This window comes from Branchiostoma belcheri, unplaced genomic scaffold (assembly GCF_001625305.1).
Source record: "Branchiostoma belcheri isolate BF01 breed outbred unplaced genomic scaffold, Haploidv18h27 scaffold3, whole genome shotgun sequence".
NCBI lineage: Eukaryota > Metazoa > Chordata > Leptocardii > Amphioxiformes > Branchiostomatidae > Branchiostoma > Branchiostoma belcheri.
In genome coordinates, this window is record NW_017803909.1 from 8865971 (window position 1) to 8887174 (window position 21204).

General features: G+C 43.8%; 2 protein-coding genes across 2 annotated transcripts in view; both read right to left on the minus strand.

Annotated features, from left to right (window-relative positions):
* Positions 1 to 21204, minus strand: part of LOC109473654 (coagulation factor XIII A chain-like) — a 55478-nt gene that overhangs the window by 19601 nt on the left and 14673 nt on the right. The gene's annotated exons all lie outside the window — the stretch shown is intronic.
* LOC109473655 (protein-glutamine gamma-glutamyltransferase K-like) lies at positions 3522 to 20557 on the minus strand. Its single transcript, XM_019773595.1, has 16 exons — positions 19881 to 20557; positions 13509 to 13688; positions 12697 to 12809; positions 11943 to 12081; positions 11126 to 11244; positions 10453 to 10560; positions 9388 to 9562; positions 8581 to 8713; positions 8317 to 8420; positions 7978 to 8093; positions 7092 to 7218; positions 6297 to 6415; positions 5718 to 5883; positions 4974 to 5134; positions 4294 to 4430; positions 3522 to 3977 (listed from the first exon to the last, which is right to left on the minus strand). Exons 1-16 carry the CDS (start codon positions 20272 to 20274, stop codon positions 3839 to 3841), a joined length of 2430 nt encoding a protein of 809 aa, XP_019629154.1. The 5' UTR covers positions 20275 to 20557; the 3' UTR covers positions 3522 to 3838.

Here is a 21204-nt window from a genome sequence, read left to right on the forward strand (position 1 = left end):
GATCACGTCCACCGAGGCTCTGTCCTGGCACTAGGCCTGGGTAGTCCATGGTAGCTAGCGACAATACGGAGCCGGACACCCAGGCTATCGAAACTCCACGACTCAGGAACTCAGTACATGCGTACAGTGCCGATTCATAAATTCCGCAAAAAGCCAACATGTGCCGGCTTGTTGTATACGTCGCTAAGTACTGCCGCAAATTCACAATACCAGCTTTGCATTCCTGTGGTTTAGTATACATATAGCATTTTTATTTTTGACCGGAATTTTTTTTATTCGCCCGCTCGCACTAGTTTGGGGGTCTTCAGAGGATGTCATCCAGAAAATTATGTCGGTGTGGCCTTACCTGATTCAGGCTCGCCGATAGGGACACACACTGCCACTGGTCCACGGTTCGGCGCGGGTTTGGTTGTCGGGCCGAACCAGTTGGATCCGGAACCTCCCACGGGCTTGTACTCCGGCTTCACACTCGGCCTGATAGTGTGGGAGACCGGCGGCGGGATGTAACCACAGGTCGTCGGCTTGTTGTATGTTGGACGGGACGGTCTCGGCGGAAAGCGGCTACTCCCACCAAGCGTGCCGCCAGTTGCACCGTAACCGTGGTAGCTACTCCCGCCAACCGTTGTACCGTAACGGCGGTAGTAGTAAGTGTATCGGCTGGAAACCGAGGAAGACCCGTTCATGTACGACATCTTGGCAGGTTGTGTCTCGGCTGTTGGCGCTCAAACACGTCTAGTCCAATATGCACGTAACACCTTTTAAGCGCACCGTAGCTCCGCCCCCGGCGCCTGTCCTTATAATTAGTTTTTGTTAGGCCACAGCAAGTAATTTTTATGGATGACGTCAGCTCGCGCATTAATTTTCAGCCGATTTTGAAAAAAAATTGTTGCCTTCTGACAGTGGCCAACATGCCGACGATGGGCAAAGATGTCTGTTGCCATGCTGGAAGGTGGATGAAAGATAACTATGAAGAGAGGAGGCAAGACAAGGCTCTGATTTAATGTTTTGTTTCTTACTTTGATGCAGTGATATGTGATGCTGGCTGTGTATATGTGATGTTCCCACTGAATTAAAACCATTTGTACAATGATTGAGTCAAAATTTTAGAATGTAGGAACCTTGTTTTTTTCGACCCGCCTTGTTTTTCTTCGCCCGCTCGCGTTAGATTTGGAGTCTGCGGAGGATTTCTTCCATAAAATTTACTTGTTGTGGCCTTACAATAGATCACACCCGTACCACTCTCGTACTGGAGATACTCAAAGTCAACGGACATTACTAGTATCTCTACCATCTAAGGTAATGCCTGAGGCGACACATCTCGTTGGACTTGATTCTGCGTCAGTGTGATGTCTGTATAATGTGGGTATGCAAGGGGTTTGGTGCGTAGATGGGGGTGGGGGCAGTAAGGGACTGGGGGGTGATGAAAGACACATATAGGAAAGTCCAGAGCCAAGCAAGGTATATTCAAAGACTACAAGGAGAGCTTTGATGGGCCGCCAAATTGTCTCTGATGGCTCTGACGAAAATTTTGGGTGTGGAGGGTCAAAGGGGGCAGGGGATGGGCTGCCAGTTCTTCGAAAGAATTAGCGCCAAATTGCAATTGGTTTCGGAGAATGGGGGTCGAGTCAAAAAGGAGATCCCAAACCGCCGCCAAAATTCTCTTGTGGCTCTGACGAAAATTCTGCGGGTAGAGATTTGTTTGCCAAATTTGTTGGGGATCGTGGAGACAGATATCTGGATTCCAATCCGGGGTTCGACCATCAAGGAACCTTTGTCTTTTTGAACGTTGTGACCGTGCACTTCTGGGAGTGGAGAGTCAAAGGTGGGGACTGGGGGGATGGGCTGCCAGTGTTTCGGGAGAATTAGCGCCAAATTGGTTTCGGAGAATGGGGATGGTGGAGACAGTAAGAGGTGTGGAGAGGGATATCGGGATTCCAATCTGGGGATCGATCATCAAGGAACCTTTGTTTTCTTGAACTTTGTGACCCTGCACGTAAACGCGCCCTAGGCCTACGTGCAGCTATGGACAAGATTTGTTTTGGACTAAGAATTTAGGTAGATCTTTCGAATCGTCTTCATCGAATCGCGGACTTTTTTTTCTATTTGGCCAATTCTTACTCTTTCTTGGTAGCCTGGTTGAGGCTAAGACTTGTGGACAATGTTCACAGCTGTGTGGCCCAAGGGCTACAGGGAGATACTAAAGGCGCAGGGAGAAACGTTGACAGCTGAGAGAAGAATGTAATGATTTCAATGACTCATCACAGCGGGTGAGGTGGAATTCGTGGAAGACAGGATGTGATTCGATGACGACATCTTTCAAACCGCGACGAGTGCGTTAGCTCCGCCCCTCTGCCTATCCTTGTGTTCTCTAACCAATGGATGACACCCACAGCTGATCCTCACGTGGGCGTAGCCATGGCAACATCACTGCAACGTCACTGCCATTACCCCTCCCAGCTGATGAATGCAAAGGCCAGGCCGACCCGTCGAACAACTATCTCCGGCCTTGGCCGACAAAGAGTGGCAAATCAGTCATCAGTTAACTTTGTGTACGCGTCATGCAGATCTGACAAGGACGAAATAGACGCAAATAACTATAGGAGCTAACAAACGCCACATGATAGCGGAGAAGTCATAATAAATCGTGGGCTTAAAAAAATGACACCATAAGCTTTGAAAATTTTTCTGGAATGCATAGCTGTCGTTTTAGCTTTGTTTTGTATTCTTCTAGAGGACAATGATCTGATAAACCTTTTGATATAGTTTCGTACGCGCGCGCCAGTTCGGTGATCTTCTACACTCAGGTATTATTTTCCCTGTTTACCCATGACCTGTACTTAGCTCGTTAGAGCACAAGCGTACAATAAAGGTCTTTCATTCATTATTTCTGCTATAATTAACAAACTTTCCTTGCACCCTCCCCTTAGTATAGCGTCAGATATAGCTTTATAGGGCTGTTCTAGGCTTTATTCAGGCAACCTTTCATCTTGTATGTTCATTGTGAAAGATGATTTGAACCCCCAGGGCCTAAAACAAGACGCAAGTTTACTATTTTGGGGGATAAGATGTTGCCATAATATTGCTATATACGTTATACGAAACGCACGTTTACAAAGTTCCTTATTGTTGACGCTGTGAAGGTGGAAGATTACCCCTCTATACCGTATCTATACGTCGGGTTGTGAGTAAAGGACTTTGTTATTCTAAGCTTATGTCTGTATTTTCTCGAGCTTGTGTTGTGATCATTCGTACTATCTAGGAAACTGATAAGTAGATTTTTTTCTATGATGGGTTTCAATAACAGAGTCATCCAGAAAAAATGAACACAGGATAATTTTATTTATTGGAAACGTTTTTATGACAAGAAGTGCTTCTGAAGTCTTTATATCTTAACTTTCATTGGGTTTCTATTCGAATCAATTAAAACCTGTCGCCGCAACATCATTCTTAACAATTAACAGTAATGCTTCAAGCAATATATATATATATATATAGACTTTATTACTTTGCTGGAGAATTAAGTCTACTACAAAGGCACATCAGCTTGTTTCTGGTACAAAAGATAGCTATAATTCTACAATAGATGTATTCCTATTGGAAATTGGAATTAATGGTTATTATGGTATTTCCATTTTCCATTTCTATTTTAAGTATAAAATCTACCAAGGCCTGTCTATTACAAAAGCTCTGTTTTTCTAGTCCCCTTTCCTTTTTGCGTATTTAGCCTATTGAAATATTGATAGTGAAATAGTTCCTACAGAAGTTTTGAGCAGAAACGTTGATCATCATATGCCTCAAACGTCGCCAAATCTCGCGTGTTTTTGTCTCGCGAGATTGATCAGCTGACCGTGACGTCGAGCTCGCCGGTGACCTGTGTGAGCTTGTTGGAAGTGAAGGACGCCATGATGGTTTTCTTTCCCGGCTTCCTCGGCGTCATCCTCTCCATCACACGCACTGTCTCTCCCGGTTTGATGGGTCTGCAAAGTTAATACATAATAACAATGATTTAATTAAAAAGATAAGATTTTGAGCCTCTGAACAAGATTGAAGAAGAAGAAGACTGATACGCTAACTAACTTGGAACAATTCAGAAGACACCAGAATATCAACAATTTTGTCATCTAAAGTCTTGGAGCATGAAAAAATACGTATCAGTAAGTGCATAACAAGCATGGATCACGACACGACCACGTTATCTGGAATCATTTTTCTAACCTAAGATAACTCTACAAATGTGTATACTTTGCAGCCAAACTCCAAACATTGACAAAAGCCCAATAGTAAATAACGTACGTGTGAGAGATTTTCTTTGGTTTCTGCAGCCCAGGGCCCTCGATATGAAACTCCACCATGGACAGGGTGACGTCCAGAGGATTGGTGAACTCGATCTCTGCTGTCACCTGTTCGCCTACGGTCATCTTAGCTGGAGCCTGCCAGGAAAACATAAAGATAGTCATGATGCTGCATGGCGAGCAGATACAGCTCTATACATACAGTGGAACAGTTAGACAATGGACAATATACAAGCACCATGAAATGCATTAAACCAGTAAACTAATGTAAAGAAGGGCAGAAAAGCACATTTGCCTTATCATGAAAGTTCATCTGTGTTGGTAGTAATCATAGAAAAATGTTGAACTTTATTCCAACAGACAGCTTAAACAGAGATCAAATTTTCAGCGACCACTGTCGCCTTCATCAGGATAATTAATGACCAATCACTTAAAAACGTAATCTCGCGAGAGTTACGGTTACACACATGTGACCTTATTCACACGAGACTTTCTTATAATTTTTATCTTTTGCCTGAGAAACAAATCAGAGTCATTGTCACTGTCTAGCATCTCATACGAAAAGTAAGATCTGAAGTTAAATGTCTAATCGACTAGTTATGCTTTCTAAGAGGTACCTAAGTTGCAGCCAGTCTTCTACACTGCCCAACAACTGGTCCGAAACAAGTATGGACAACCTACCCTAACAGTAAGTTCCGGACTCATAAGCCGGAAGTCATCCTGTCCGGAGTAGACCTGGCCAGTGTTGTCCACGTGAGCCATGGCGTGGACCTTCACGATTGCCTGGTCAACCAGCTGGTCCAGATACTCGCTGGGCGTGTAGGTCATCTCCACGGTTTCCTCTGGAGGATTAAACAGGTAGGTATTTTGAATTTGGAAAGACATTAGCGATATTTAGTCAACGTTATGATGATAAAGAACAAGTACAAGTCAAATGAAAGACTTTGCTTTTCTTGGTATCATTGTATACGTCGATGAAGGTTAGACATCCAGGTAATATACAAGCAGAAGAAGTAGACAGCATGTTTTCAGTGTGAGGGTAGACAACATGTTTTCAGTGTGAGGGTCATCAAAGACTGGAACTCGCTGCCGTCGGGTGTAGTATCCAGTGATTCTGTCAACCAGTTCAAAACAAGATTGGATCGACACTGGGAGCACCTGAAGTATGAAGAAAGCGTCTAGACCAGTCCACGACAGGCAGGAAGAAGCCTTACTCGACTGAAGACGGTATCAAGTATCAAGGTATCAATAAGATACGCCATAAAACAGTTACTCAAGCAACTGGATATGATTTTGGAAACGGTCAGACGTTTCATGTAGCATTCACTACCCTTCGTCAGTGACACTAAGAGTATCATTGTATGTTTATGTATTCATTCGGTTTGACGTATTTCATTAGGTTTTGCAAAATTGCAAGCGACAAACCTCCATTAGGCGGAATGGTGACATCTTTTTCCAAGTCTCCAATGTCGTGAGCAGGCACACCGGTGTAGTACATGGCCCTGGCAGTCAGGTGGGCGGTGACGTGGCGAGGTTCAGAACTGGTGTTGTTCATGGTAAGGGTGACGTGGATGTTCTCGCCTATGAAGACCTGTGGATGGAGAAGATGATAAGAAAGGCAAGTATAAGCAAGTTTAGCAATACAAGAAGTGCAGAGAGTTTACCTCTTAAGTAAGTACAGCAGAAATGTATATTCCATCATCTAAAACAATGAAATTAGAAAGGCCGGTAACATTTGCAAAGCAAATTCATAATGTTTACCTTCGCATATGGTCTGCTCTGTTAATTCTTACATGATGTAAGCCAACACTAGTTACCATGGTGACAGACGTCTGGTTCAGGTAATTGACCTTATTTGTTTGGAGATGAAGAAGAAGAGGAGGAAGAAGAGGAAACAGAGCAAAAACAATATGTCTTCCTTCGGTAAACATAACAAAAAATATATAAACAAATAACAAATTGCACATCTGGCAACATAGGTTCCTTTTTGACAAATATACTTACCTCATCGTCGGCGTGAATGTCGAATTCCACGTCCTCGTTTTCAATGACGTCGTCGTACGTGTTCGGCTTCAGTCCGTGTGAAACTGCAGTGCGGACTGCCACACGCTCCTGGTCAGAACCTGCAGGGGGATGCAGCAGAGGTAAGCAACATGGAATCTGCCTGTGATGTTTGACTCCATGGCGGACTCCACGAAAGCAAGAAACCGAAGATTTTAATAATCCTCCATCAAGTAGTTAAAGTTGAGAACTAACATTAACTTCCGTGAATAGTTTCATCAGGTTGGTAAGACACTGAGTAAAGAGACTCTTGGTACACAACCAAGTCTTTTATTATTCCGTCGACGTTTCGGTGACCGTCTGTCCCCTTCCTCAGGGCAATTCTGACTGGTTCACATTCTGACTGGACACCTGTGCTGCGATGCAATGTAAACCAGTCAGAATTGCCCTGAGGAAGGTGACAGCTGCAGACAGTCACGGAAACGACGGCTGAATAAAAGACTTGGTTGTGTAAAAATAGTCTGTTTACTCACTATTAAACACTCACTTCCTTCAAGCTTGCGGGGATACTACAAACAGTATTTTGACCTCCAATTTGACCTTCCTGTTTGTGGTTACACCATTTCGATACGTTTGATATTGGGGGGGGGGGCTTTGAGCCAGTCGAAAGCCACTACGACACTGTCACCAAAAATCTTCGAGATGAGGTGCATACACACTTAGAAGAACGCCGAAAAACTACACTGTACTGGCCTAGTGGTTAGTAATATAATGGCTCAATGATGACTTGACAATGACCTTCAGTATATTTGTAGTTTTCCGTGAGGTCTTCCCTGGCGTTGGAGCCGACAGCCTTGGTGCTCATCTTGGCACCGATCGCGTTTTTGGCGACCCTCAGCTTCCGCAGGTTCTTACGCCTGTCCACCTGGAGTTATAATGTGTATAACTTCATTTTTGCAAAATCATGTCCGAAGGGTAATTGCTTTTACAATCAAGGATACTACTCAGAGCAATACAATAATAGAAGACCGACAACAACTGTCTGGAAAAACTTATACTTCTACTACTACGCTAGCTATTATGGGGTTCGACTTCTTCTTTGAAGGCAGTGGATAATGAATAGTGCCATATTCTGGATAATGTGTGAGTTTTGTGATCTTAATAGAAACGTAGTCTTTTGGTGATCTTCTAAATAATGAAAGGATGATAAAATTGTTGTAACTGTCTGAAATAATCTGTTTCTGTCGGTCTCATATTGAGGACTGGCTAACAAAATGTGTTTCATTTTCCACTGCATTCATTGGGCAATATTTACATAATCTCTCGTGAATAGGTAGTAAACATGTATGTGTGAACACGGTTATCTTGTCGTTTAGATATTTGTAATGCTCCACCAGGTCTGTGATTTACTATAATTTGATGCTGGTTATCTTTGAAATGCACCAGAAACAAATGGTAAGTGTAGCTTGGAATACGTAAGAGAACACTCATCTTGGGAAGGATATGAAAAGTTTATAACGCTATATGAAGATAATATGAACAGTGTATAACCTCGTAGATAACTATCTATATGTTTTAAGTTTAGATAGCTATAGTTAAAGGCATGTTTTCTTAAAATTTCAATGGCATATCCGTTTTGGAGTAAATAAGTAAGAGAATCCGAGTGTGAATGTTACTGTCGTACCAGCCAGTAGACCTTGTCGGCGTTCACTTCGGCGAAGACGAACTTGGTGTCGTACGGCAAGTAGACGTGCCCGTTTTTCACTGCAGAGATGGGGCAGGGTCCGCAGCAGTACACGCCTGAAAATACCAGAATCATTTTAACATAATTTTCAACAATAAAAACACGCAACAGTCATAAAAGATACAGTCCGTTAATAAGTTGCCGAGTTTTGGTCAGTGAGCTTTTGTGTATCTGAATCTGTATAGCCGACATAACTACCATGCTGCGTAACACACCAGCTGTACTGTTCGTCAAACCATCACTTGGAAAAAAACTGTGTGTGTAGGGCTGTAGGCTCACCATCGCTAGTTTCCTGTGGAGTAGCGTCTACTGCCTGCCAGCCTCCATACCCCTCCGGTAGGTCGGGCCGGGCCATCCACGCCTCGTTCCACACGTGGAAGTTCCTACGTTTGACAAAAATAACGTTACATCTCAATGATGTTGATGATGACATCTTAATTGTTTGGTCTCGCACGCGCGACCATATACACAGGACCACAGTTATGTATCAAATTATCATCGTCATCATCTGGTAAAGTTTTTTTTTTAGCAAAATGCGCCTACCAGACAGAGTCGCCTCCGTCGATGTTTCTCAGGTTCTCGTCCATGTAGTTATCTATGGTCATGCTGACGTCAGTGTCATGCGCAGAGTCAAAGTTGGTGACGCTGCGGGCAGGAATCCCGAGACATCGGAGGACTGAGGAGTAAGGATAAAAAGAAAATAATGAAAGTTCATCTGTGTTGGTAGTAATCATAGTAAAACGTTGAACTTTATTCCAACACAGAATTATACAGAGAGATAAATTATCAGCGACCACAATTGCTCACGTCACGTATCAGTAACGTCTCGGGTGAATAAGGTCACGTGTTTGTAACCAACTCTCGCGAGATCACGTTGTGAAGTGATTGGTCATTTATTATATATCCTGAAGGCGACAGTGGTCGCTGAAAATTTATCTGTCTGTAAATTGTGTGTTGGAATAAAGTTCAACGTTTTACTGAGAAGAAGAACAGTGTGATGTACTTGTTTCGTTAGAGACACGTTAGTTTTCATGATTCAAACCTCTAGCTGCTTCACTTCTTGATTGCCGTAATCGTATGGATGGGAAGCAGTTGCTATGTTTTTTACTTCTTGAACTTTATAACATTCGCAGAATTAATGGTGAAATGGTAAAATGGAATTCTGCCAAAGGATAGGACTTTCACACATGATATATGTAATTTAAGTAGAGAACACCATTAATTGAAATAAATATTGTGCTAGGTATACCCTTATTTTCATAATGAAGGAGACAAAATATAGAACAACAAACGTTACAAATACTTCACGAAGGTATAAAATCTCTGAGCTCTTGTTTGCACATGTCCTACCTGTTGTCATGACGCCGGAGAAGACCCAGCACTGCCCGTAGCACACGGGGCGGTTCCGCTCATAGTACTGGCGCAGGATCTCTACACTGCCGTTCCAGGCAGTGGGCGACCTCCCGCCGGCGTAGTTCCCGGACCAGTTTCCGGTCAACACACCTCCATCATCAGAGGAGTTCACCTAGACAAAAGCATAGTTATTTACTCAATTAATGCAATTAACGATCAAAGTATTTGGTGTGTTCATAACTGTACTTTATCTACATCCATTTTGTCCATAAGCATATAGAAAATGAATTTCACTTTGTTATGGAATGTACCAAATACTAGTATTGTGTTTACGTAACAAGCTATTTACATTTTTCGAATTCAATAGTCTCGATGTTGGAAACAGATTTGACTATATCTTTACATGTAATGGTTCCCACAACGCAGGGTTAGATATATATAGAGGACTGCTTTGTTATAAGAAAAAAATACCGAAACTTGTGATTAGCCCACTCGATTGAAACACTTTTATTTTTATCAATGACTTGTGCTAGCCCTTATTTTTTGTGTAATTAAAATATGTTAGGTTTTATTCGACATTAGGTCTTATTCAACACATTTATTTCATTGTTGTTACTCTCTTTATGTAGTTTGCCATACATTTTACCATATGCAATTGTCGTGCAATAAAGTTCTTCTATCTAGAACTATTCTCAGAGGCACGTTTCTAGATAGTCCACGAGTATCCAGAACCGTGCCTGGCGCAAATCTACGCTCTTGGATACGCGAAAACTATCCTAAACCGTGCCTGATCCTAACACTAACCTATTCAGGCAAAGGACTAGATAGGCATACATCGATGAAGGTAAGAGATCTAGGTAATAAGTTACGCCCAAAAGCAGTTACTCAAGCAACTCCTCTGGTCTCTCAGTCACTGACGAAAGCTAGTGGATACTAGCTGAAACGTCTGACCGCTTCCAAAATCATATCCAGTTGCTTGATTAACTGCTTTTTGGCGTAGATAGGCATAGTTATGGAACCTGGCATACAAAAAACCTCTTATAAGAAGGAATATGGTCTCACCATCTTCGAGACGATTCTGCTGACTTGAACAGGGTCTCCTCGCGACTCGGCTTTCATCTTTGACCTGTCCAGCAGCCGCAGGCACACATCCAGAATCTTGGGCTCAAACTGATGAAGAACGGAAGAAGAAAATGTGTCGTATATTTACTAGTCTGTATTAGAACGAAAATGGCAGAGTAAATGCACTAGCATCAGGAGAAAAAGAGAGCTGACCGTGACCGGACCCTAACCAAGGGCTTCTACAGAACTTGTCAGGAAAGGTACATCGTGTATATGAGCATGGAGTTAACAGATCGTGACAAGTGGACTATTTGTGGCTACGTTATACAAGCTGTGTGCCTCTCTACTAGCAGAGGAGGGGTGTAGAAATGGATTTTGTGCTCGAAGGCCCAAATAGAAACGAGACACACTAGTAGTATCGGGGCACCCTTGCTTGTTAGAGGGGGTCTTGTTAGTCTGTACCACAAGGAATTTGAAGTGACACATGACATGCGCTCACTTCCTTGGTTGATCGTGGTTGTAGGATGCATGTTCCTCAAACAAATAAGGCTGCTCAAGCAAGGATTTGAACAAATATATTTAGCCTCCTAGTTATTTTAAGCATGGGGGTACAAAAATTACTTCCTCCGTGGTATGAGGTAAATAAGCCTGAGATGTCAAAGTTCTAACCGACCTGTCCGAAGTTCCATGGACGCTGGCCGATCCGTCTGCTGGTACCGTAGTACTGGTAGCCATGCTCGTTCAGAACGTACTCGTCTAGCTGGGCTTCATCGTCAATGTACGTCATATCCTCTGCAAAATACGGAAGACTCATGAAACAATCACGTTTGAACTACAAAAAGGTAAGATGGCATTGCATCTAATATGTTGAGTGTGACCAGATATCATCAATGATATTGCAAGAGCATTTTATACACGTCAGCAATAAGGACAAATTCACATTTCATACGCATTTAGATCATAAGACCATTTGTTGTATTTTCATCATTAAAAAAAGTGAGAAGCCGAATCCACATATTAAATCATGGTAGTAACAGTATTGTTTGCATGTATATTATTTATCTATCTCTCCTTATAATTCTGGCTCTTTGTATCTTCGTCGGTGAAGGTTAGACGTCCAAGTAATGAGATAGACAAGAGTTACTCAAGACTCAAGCTATCCAGTTGTTTGAGTTAGTGTTTTCTTGTGAATAAATAAAATTCATTATGTTTACCGAAGGAAAACATATTGTTTTTACTCAGTTTCTTCCTCTTCTTCTTCTCCAAACAGTGACCTATGGCCTGACCAATGACATGATTTGTTGACGTCTGTCACCATGGTGACTGGTGTTGGGTTACATAATGTTGCAATTTTATCGTCTGCTCTGCTCCTGTCACCATATACTAGTAGTACATGTATGTGAATGTGTTTGAGTAAGAAATATCAGAGCAGACCATTATGCATTTGCTTTGCAAATGTTACTTCTCTAGTTCATATTTTAGTTCCTTACCCTTGACCCATGGGTTGAAGAGAATGACCACGGTGTTGTCGTCCGTCTTCCTGCTGCGGAACGTCTTGCCGTCTGACGTCGTCTCGATGACCACGTGAAACTTGCCCACGATGGCGTCAGGGGGCGTGGTAATTTTCACCTGCCGAAGAAGACATTGTGTTGTTTTTTTGGCGACGTCTCAGGGAGGAGACTAATGGTACAGTATTGCGTGCAGTTTGCAAGAATTCTAGGAATGGTACAGGCATTTTGTCCACAGGAATGGAACGTCCACAGGCATGTCTCTGACCCACATCTATGCCCACAACCCTGGAACCCTTGGGAAGACCTCTCTGCCCCGGATGGCCCTATGTGACCGGGGTTCGTTCACTATACACTCAGGGGAGGAGTGCACAGTATCTGTCTAGACTTAACAGGTACCAACTCTTCCTCAAAATCATGAAATGCAAACAATAACCCTAACAGCAACCACCGTCGCCATGGCAATGTATGTTTTGCTATTGCCAGTCTTGTTTACCATTGAACTAATTTCGATGTGTTGTCCCAATGAATGACCGTCCTTTCCTATAAATCTGGAATTTGCAGAGCTTTTATCAGATCTATGTTAACCATTCCTCTTCGTAATGCGCTTACGTTTTATTAGAAAAAGATTTAGGAAACCATTGCAATGAAAAAAAAAAGCGAATCGCGAAAGTTACCTTTCCTGTCCCAACTACACAAACAAAACAAGAATAATGACGGAATTGTAAAAAAAAACCTTAGCATATCCCCCTTCCGAGCTCTCCAGGGCAGCGCTCCATTTTCCTTTCTCCAGGGACTTTCCAACCGGCATACGCTGCAGCGTGCCCTTGTTCGGTAGAGGGTTGTCCCCTAATAGAAAAAGAACATAAGAAAATATGAGGAGATGCGAAACGTAACAGTAGTACGGTACATCCTAGATAGACCCGCGAGATCTGTAAAGAAAGCTTCTGTAAAATAAACAAGACTGAAGCGCACAGATTTTTGTTATAATAAACATTTTTACACCAGGGCGTACCGACCTTCTCTCAAACTTAACGGGGGACGATATCGACTTTCGACCTACGTACTTTGACAGATTTGCTCACGTCACACGCGAAAACAAGACTGGCATTGAAAGCATACATTGCCATGGCGACGGTGGTTGTTGTTAGGGTCATTGTTTGCATGGCACTGCCATGATGTCATGATTTTGAGGAAGCGTTGGTACCTGTTAAGTCTAGACAGATGCAGTGTAGTTCAGTAGATCACTCCTACCCTCCCCTGAGTGTATAGTGAACCCAAGGGTTTCCAGGAATGTGGGCATAGATGTGTGTCAGCAAAATTCCAGAGCCGTGAGACATTCCTGAGGACATTCCATGCCTGTGGATAAAATTCCTGTACAATTCCTAGAATGCTTGCAAACTGCACATAATACCGTACCATTAGGCTCCCCCTGAGGCGTCGCCAAAAAACCTGAATGCAACTAGGAAGCTGTGGAAGACAGTGATTCGGGGGAAAATTTGTGTAATAATTTAGATTGGATAACTGTTCAAAGTTTCTTATACTCACCAAAGTGTAGTTCCACTTGCAGCGTGTCCTCTCCCTCGTCATACTTCTTCTCGAAATGCAGCTCCACAGAGAAGGGCTGTCCGCGCCGGACCACGTTATGTTCCTCAAACTCATCCGTGTGGTGCTCACGGCCGTTCTCCGCAGTCAGAAAGTCGATGTTGGTCAGTTTAAGAGGCCCATCTGGAATAAAGAGAGAACAGTCTAAGCCTTGTTTTCCGTGACACTCAGCTTTGGCCTGGTATATATGAAGCTAAGGCCATGTTGATTATAAGGATGACATCCGCGCGCGCATGAATTTTAAGCGGTTTCCAAAAAAAAGTTTTCAACCATACTGAAAATCGTACAAAAGAGTTGCAAAATGAGCCAGAAGTTGAAAAAAATTGAAAACGATACCAATGTCATAGGATGCCAAAGTCAAACGAAAAGGACGAAAATGTAAAGAAATGAATTTGAAGAGTAAATTATTCGCCATACCATACTCTGTGTCATTTGTTCAACCTTCATGACCACGTAGATTTCATAGGGAAATCACTTTTTTTTTTGCAAAACTTTTTTATTCGCACGCTCGCATCAGTTTTGGGGTTCCCAGAGGATGTCATCCATACAATCAAATCAACGTGGCCTAAGCTATGTGGGCTAGTGGTAGGTGGGGTGGAGGTATTCCATTGGATTCTGTAGCGTACAGAATTTCCCCTTATTGTCCTGCTGGCATTCCTGGCACAATATTTTTCAATAATTTCATGTCTTAATTAGATCATAGACACCCAATTTTTTTGCCCTGCAGTGGCATAGTTACTTCCGCATTACTGCGGTGTGATGCGTTGCACTAGAAACACCGCCAAATCGTACCTATACAGGGTGTTACTAGTATATAGATGGTACTTGTATGTGCAAAACAACAATTGTTGTGCAAGGGTTAAGCTTCAGTCACACATTCAGAACCTTTCGACGACTTTCCCCCCGACCGTTCCCCAACCGACATATCATGCCTTGACAATAAAAAAACAGGACAATCTAGCCGAAGATCACACCGACTGCACAGAACAAAAGCTTACAAATTGTCAAAATATTGCGTGTTCCTTACTCTAGCCAGGGTAGTTATAACTCTAGCGAAGTCTTTACCCCTCAATTGCGTCTGCAGCGATATCCCGTGCAGATAATATTGATAGATCAACATAGTACGTTCCCCTAAGGGCAGGCCTTAAATGGGTACCATACAATAGAAATAATTGGGTACCATACAATAGAAACACTTGTCTGTGTAGATTATTCAGGGTCGTTTGACATGACCGCGCAGGTCAAAACAAAAAGATAGCGCTATGGCGACCAAGGCAAGGTGGCTCATAAACAAAACGCCGCTGCAAGGCATGTATAAACAGCTACCTTATGACGCTTAGCAGGCTAGAAGACACTGTTTCTGACTCTATTGTACATATATAGCACGACTAGCCATGTAAAACAGTTTTCTATCGTGCCAGCAATTTCATGTCCACGGGCAAAGACTTAAATTACAGCGATAACATTGTCAGTATACAACCAGAGGTAACTGTAGACGAAGAAGAAAAAGACCCTGTCGTCTAAGGTTAAAAGTGGGCTCGCACACCTTGAATTAAGTAATCGTCAGTAATTAACCTCCAGTCGATGACATAATGACGCCCAGCGTCTGTGATAGCGGGAGTCGACCGGGAGGCAGCGGCGGAGCTTCCCCGACGCCTTGCCGTCGAACTCCCCGTGCCCATGTTGCCTGGCTCGGACGTGCCCCTTCCGGGTTTCGTCTGACTAAAAACACGCTCAACGTTGACGCAAGGGTACCGAAGTAACGGGTTCCTCACTGGCCACCCAGTGCCGAACTCGCGGGGAAGGTGGCGTCGGCACTCGGGGCCCTGTGCGGAAGGAAACTCCGCACAGGAATTCTAGTGCTGAACGGCTTTTTTTCCAGTGCTGAACTGGAATTCCAGAGCTGAATCTTGACTCTGCACTCGTTTTCAAGTGCTAAATTCCACCGCGCTTCAGCGAAGAAGCAAACACGTGAAGCCACGGAAGGTTAAAAACCGCCACCACCCTCCATATTGTCTTTGCCTTTGGCTTGTCACTATGAACACGCACGTCTCTCTGTGTTCACATCTAATATGACAACAATTGACGGTGTAATTGCCAATCAATCATCGACATGACAACGGTAGCAACAAACACGAAGGTTGGCCTCACTAGGGTGTGCGTGTATGGAAAGCTGTATAGGGTTAGATACCAGAGAATTCTTTCAGCAGTGACAAGTTTTTGAAGGATAAGAAGACTAACCTCCAAATTTTAAGTTCGAGACTAGGCTTCTGTTCCGTGAACAAGATGGACTGATAGCCATTGAAAATTTGGAGGTCAGTATCCTTAATACCCTTCAAAAACTTGTCACTGCTAAAAGAATTCTCTAGTAACCGTATCTATACGTGACAAATGAATCTCTTCAACGATATGTAGGGTTAGTTATCAAATAGGGCGCCTCTTTAATAATAATAGAGTTTATGGTGCGTGAAAAATTTCATTAGATTGGAAAATGATTGAAGCCAATTCTTTAATTCATAACCACTCGTTTAAGAGGACCACCAGCATGATAATAATGGCCCGAGAGTCGAGGCAATGACCCGAGTAACGTAAACACCACTTTCTTTTTAGTATGTTTGGACCATTTCTGGCCGTGACGCTTAGAGTGTCGTATTTCTTTTCTCAGTAAATTTAAGGGTTGTACCCATTGAACACACTCACGGGGGTGGAGCTACATTCTAAAATCTTCCTTTGTTATACCTCACGTGGATGTCACAAGAGATTGAAGCTTCGCTGAGAAAGGAAAATGGATAAGATTTGAGGAAGAAGACGAAGTCTTCGCCCCTTAGCAGTCGCCAAAATACCATCTTGTTGACCTAGCCTCCTGTGCAAGCTCCGGGGCGGGTGGGAATTTTGATACAGCGTTTTGAAGAGTTTTAAACGCGTCTTTTTAATAGCCGGCCATCCTACAGCCAGCCGCCGAGAGAAGGTTCCATTCCGCCCACGGAATAACGCGTTAAAAACTCTTCAAAACGCTGTATCAAAATTCCCACCCGCCCCGGAGCCTGCACAGGAGGCTAGGTTGACCCCTAGCGCACGGCTACTAATTGCATGCAACCTTGCTTCAGGCAAAACGTGCTCACACTCCCGTCGTATGCAACCATTTTGTACCACATGGTTGCATACAGGAAAAACAAGAAATTTTCAAAGACTCAAGACCAAGACAAGGCATGCCGTGACTTGAGACCAAGTCACCGACCGACTTACTATCGTCGCTATCCGGAACGAGAACCGGAATCTCCCCCGGAAAACGGCCTTCCGTGACGGTGTTGAAGCCTCCCCCTCCCACCACCTCCACGTCAGGCCCCGAGCGGCACAGGCTGAACAGGTCGTCCATTCTACCGGAGCTCGGCCCCTGCACAGCCCGGCAAGGGAGAGGCCGACTCCCCGACCAAGTCACAAACAAGTCAAACGTCTAGCTACACGGTGAAGGTACACAGCATTTTGTACGGCAAAAAATAACTAAAATGCTACTCGTATAGAAGTTTGGACATCGTCAGTGTCCGGCTGATAAAATGACAGGAATGTGGTAAAGCAACTTTCGCCTGGACAGGTCTGATTTACTCCCATTTGATATGAAAATTACACTAAAATGTGTCTAAAAACCCCAGATGTCTGCACCTTGCAAACAAAGGTGTTATATGAAAAATCTCTCTCTATATATATATATGTATTTAATTAGCATATGATACACAGCGTCCCTCCTTTAATTGTCCTCACACAGAAATATTTCTAAAAAGAGAAGAAAATTGCACCCTGCAAGTACAGGTTTACGTACGACGTGAAAAATCTACTCACAACTACCATATGATATCCAGGGGTGTTGCTCTGGCTTGTCATTGCAGTTATCACAACACAACAGCCCATAATTACTTAAAACGGATAGGCAAAGCCTTTAAAAGCCTTCAGGGTTTCGAAATAACAGCTTGCCACAAAGCCTAATAGCCTATCTTTTGTGTCTTGTTGAAAGCACGACGGATAATAATACTGGGAAGGTATGAAGAATAAGTACAGGGTCGTGCTCCGTGCTTTTACTCCAACTACGAATTAACCAATATGTAAATCCAACTTCGAGTTAACAATGTAGACTCACGCAACTTCTCTCACCAAGATATTGTATTCCTACACCGTGAAGTCTTCATAAAACCTTAGTAATTATAGGTTTCTTAACTTATGATCCACGAGGCGTGTCTTTTACAGCTTTCCTATTTTTAAGGCAGTCCATACCAGATATATTTTCATCGAGTGAGCTTGATATTGTAGGATACAGTTTTCCATAGATACACTTTTTGTCAAAGCCAGAATATGGACTCATTTACTGGGAGAAAGAGTACAATTTTACATTACTGTACTGTACGTACGGTACGAAGGATATGAAATAAATCATTACAGTCTCAAAACGTTTTCATTGTTCTTGATATTTGGACTTAATCGATCCTTCATTTGTCATGATCAAGCGAAAGAAACATGTGGCCATACACGGACGCCACCTAGCGGTATTCTCCATTACTCTCTTCCCAAGTATCGCAATTGAATCACATCGTGCATGCCATGTCAAGACTGGCTTCTGTACACAGCCACGCAAACAGTTGTAGTCATGTCACATAACAGACTACATATGTCTGTAAACATGCAACAGAAGATGGTTTGAATTCTCGATTGTGAAAAGGCAATGAATGATCTTGCTTCAGCGATGCGTAAAAATTGCCTAAGGCGAAAACTTAAGTATGGCCAAGGAGGTTCAATACAATACCTCCTTGGTATGACAGTCATTTCCAAAGCGTTTCCTCGATACGGGTCAGAGAGTCTGGAAGCTACTGTGAGCAAGGAGGTTATAGGCATGCTGTGAGCAAAAACCTCATCTATATCCAAGAACGTGCAGCGCATAGAGATCCACTATGTGTTACTCTCCTCTTGAATTCCAACAAACGGATAACCTCACGAAAAAAACACAGCTTCTGAATGCAAAACTGTAGCCTCCATAGCATGCCCAAAAACTGGGGGTTTTGGGGGTCTTCAGGGTCTTTTATGTGCTATTTTCTGATTGCATATAGACAACATAGCCGGCCTGGTTGAATTACCCCCGTTTTTACAACTGGGCTGATAAAAAACAGCCTAAGACCACCAAACAAACCCCCAGTTCTATAAGCCTGCTACGGAGGCTAGCAGGAGGCTGAAGGATATAATCTGACATGCAGCAAAGTGAGCGACCTTCCACACTGGGTTCATTGTCACTCGCCGTGACCACCCCCTATAAACATGGCTTTGAAACATCCTAACAACCGTGTGCTGCATTCTAAACAAGGTTATAGTAGACAAGGTAGGCTCCGACGGGGTAAGGAGGAAAACATTCACACTGTTTTCAGTCTTACACACGAGAGAGATTAGAAATTACAACTATAACACACTCAAAACGTGGTTTAAAGAGAATATCACTAAAGATGTGTGAGTTGAGAGTAAAAATTTGGCTACGGTGTGTTGCTTCTGTCAGGGGGCAGCAACAGCCATGACCCCGTTCATACTAAGAATCGCAAATTCGAATCTGGATTTGTCTAGACGCACGGGGTTGATCCAGATTACCTTAGTACAAACTACGCTTACTGGTACGCTTAGTAGTGTTCGAAAATGGAAATCCCTTTCTCAAAAAGCTAAAAAAAATCCAGAACTAGTTATGCACACAGTGCCACCTTTTACGAGCACATGCAGATATGCATACATACTACTCTTCCTGCTATGTCTAATAGTCCAGGGTCCTTCGAGGATATGGTGATTTTCGCCACAAGGGTGTGTGTTAATCTTTTGTCCGCAGGGCGTAGTCAGACATGTATGTCACACGATGTGGAGAGATTGTGCAGATGGTATCTCTGCGTAGATAATGAGATTTTAAACCTTAAGTGTCTGAACAAATTAGTTTAAAATGGCTTCTGCGTGCACTCTGAAAAAAAAAATGGGAGTGCCACTCAGATCTGAATTCAAAAGCTTGGCAGTTGCTTGTTTATGAACTTCTTCCAAACCTTTCAGAGTTCTTCATACGCCTTCAAATGGGAAATTCCTTGCTTATCTCTGAAATCTACTCACTATTTTAGTATGCATTTTAAGTTAGTAACAGACAAGGAATAAAGAAAAAACGAAGCAACCTTGTCTCAGTCAGCATGATTTATCGGGGACTGACACTAGTGACAGGTGTTTTCGAGGTCTGCAACCTGTTCGCCGCTCCATTCACGTAGCCAGTGGCGTTGTCAATCTTAAAATTTAGCCATTGAAAAAGCTTCATACCTGATACGGGTTTGAGTTCAAAGCTGTTCCCTGGCCGCTGTGGCCTCCGCCCGGTGTTGGTGGACGTGCCCCACCAGTTGAACCCGGAACCTCCGGACGGCTTGTAGTACGAGCCCGAGCCGCCCGCCGAGCTGGTCGCCCTCGGCCCGTTGAAGTGAAACCTCCCGACGGAGGTGGTCGAGCTCGACGTCCTGCCGCCGGGGCGACTCCACGAGGACACGCCGCCGCCGTCGGGGTAGTCGTACCCGTTGGAATAGAGGGTAGAGCCGCCGCCCGTGCTAAACCGACTCCCCGGGCGCCACCCGCTTCTCTCTACCGATGAGTACACGGAAGGCGAGCGGCCGTTGTTCCCGCCATACGCGAAGGAATAGCGCGTGTACCCTCTGTTGTACATCTTGACGTTTCTCTTGAGTCACGGTTTATCGTAGACGCTTTGGTCAAAGCAAGGCGCTTCTTGGTCAAAGGCAGCTGTAGTATGAGGGCTGAACCTATCCCAAGTGTTTGCCAAAGAGTTGGGAACAATAGATCTCAGTCACAGAAGAGCCAGACGTCGCTCCAAACGTGGCGGGAATACTACCGGCAGTACTGGGAAAGTTTGTCCCCCAAGGAGGCCCTTGCTAGTGCCAAGCCCACCGTTCCACTAGTACAACTCGAAGGACGGCATTCTCACAGTGCACGGTCCGTGAAAATTCAGATCAAGGGGATCGCGGAAACGGGTGGGCGGGGCATTCAAGACACGTTTCCCGTGTGGGCGTTGTCCTTGTATGACAATTAAGGTGGTCCCAGACCGACACGGACGATTAGAGATTTCTTTTACCTCGTTTTATACTAAGCCTAAGTGGGCTGGTTACCAATCCTCACATGTGCTGCAGGCTTTGATTAAGGATGTGCTATCGCCCCCGTAAATTTCCGTCTCGTAAACGGTGCTCGCCTTTTCGAACGGTCGTCGCCTTTCCGAACGGTCGTCGCCTTTTCTCAGAACGGTCGTCGCCTTTCCAGTCGTCGCTATTCCCGAGCGACCGAACTTCAATTCCGAATGTCCGCGACATGTTCGTGACTTCCCGGGAGTTCTTGGAAAGTGGGAGCCACACTTCCCCAAGATGGCGACCGTAGACGGGCCAGAACTTGGCTAGGTGGATTGAAGTTGTGGCATGGGTAGTAGTATTATAAATTTGGAGGGAGTACTGGGATTGAATTATCTAGGTTAGAACTAGGTTAGTGTTTGAGCCATTCTCGATTGGAACGGGAAGGGTTTGGGTCACTCTGGACTGGAACTTTTGTAGGTTTTCATAAATTGCTGAAGTTGAAACTGGGGTGAGAAAAA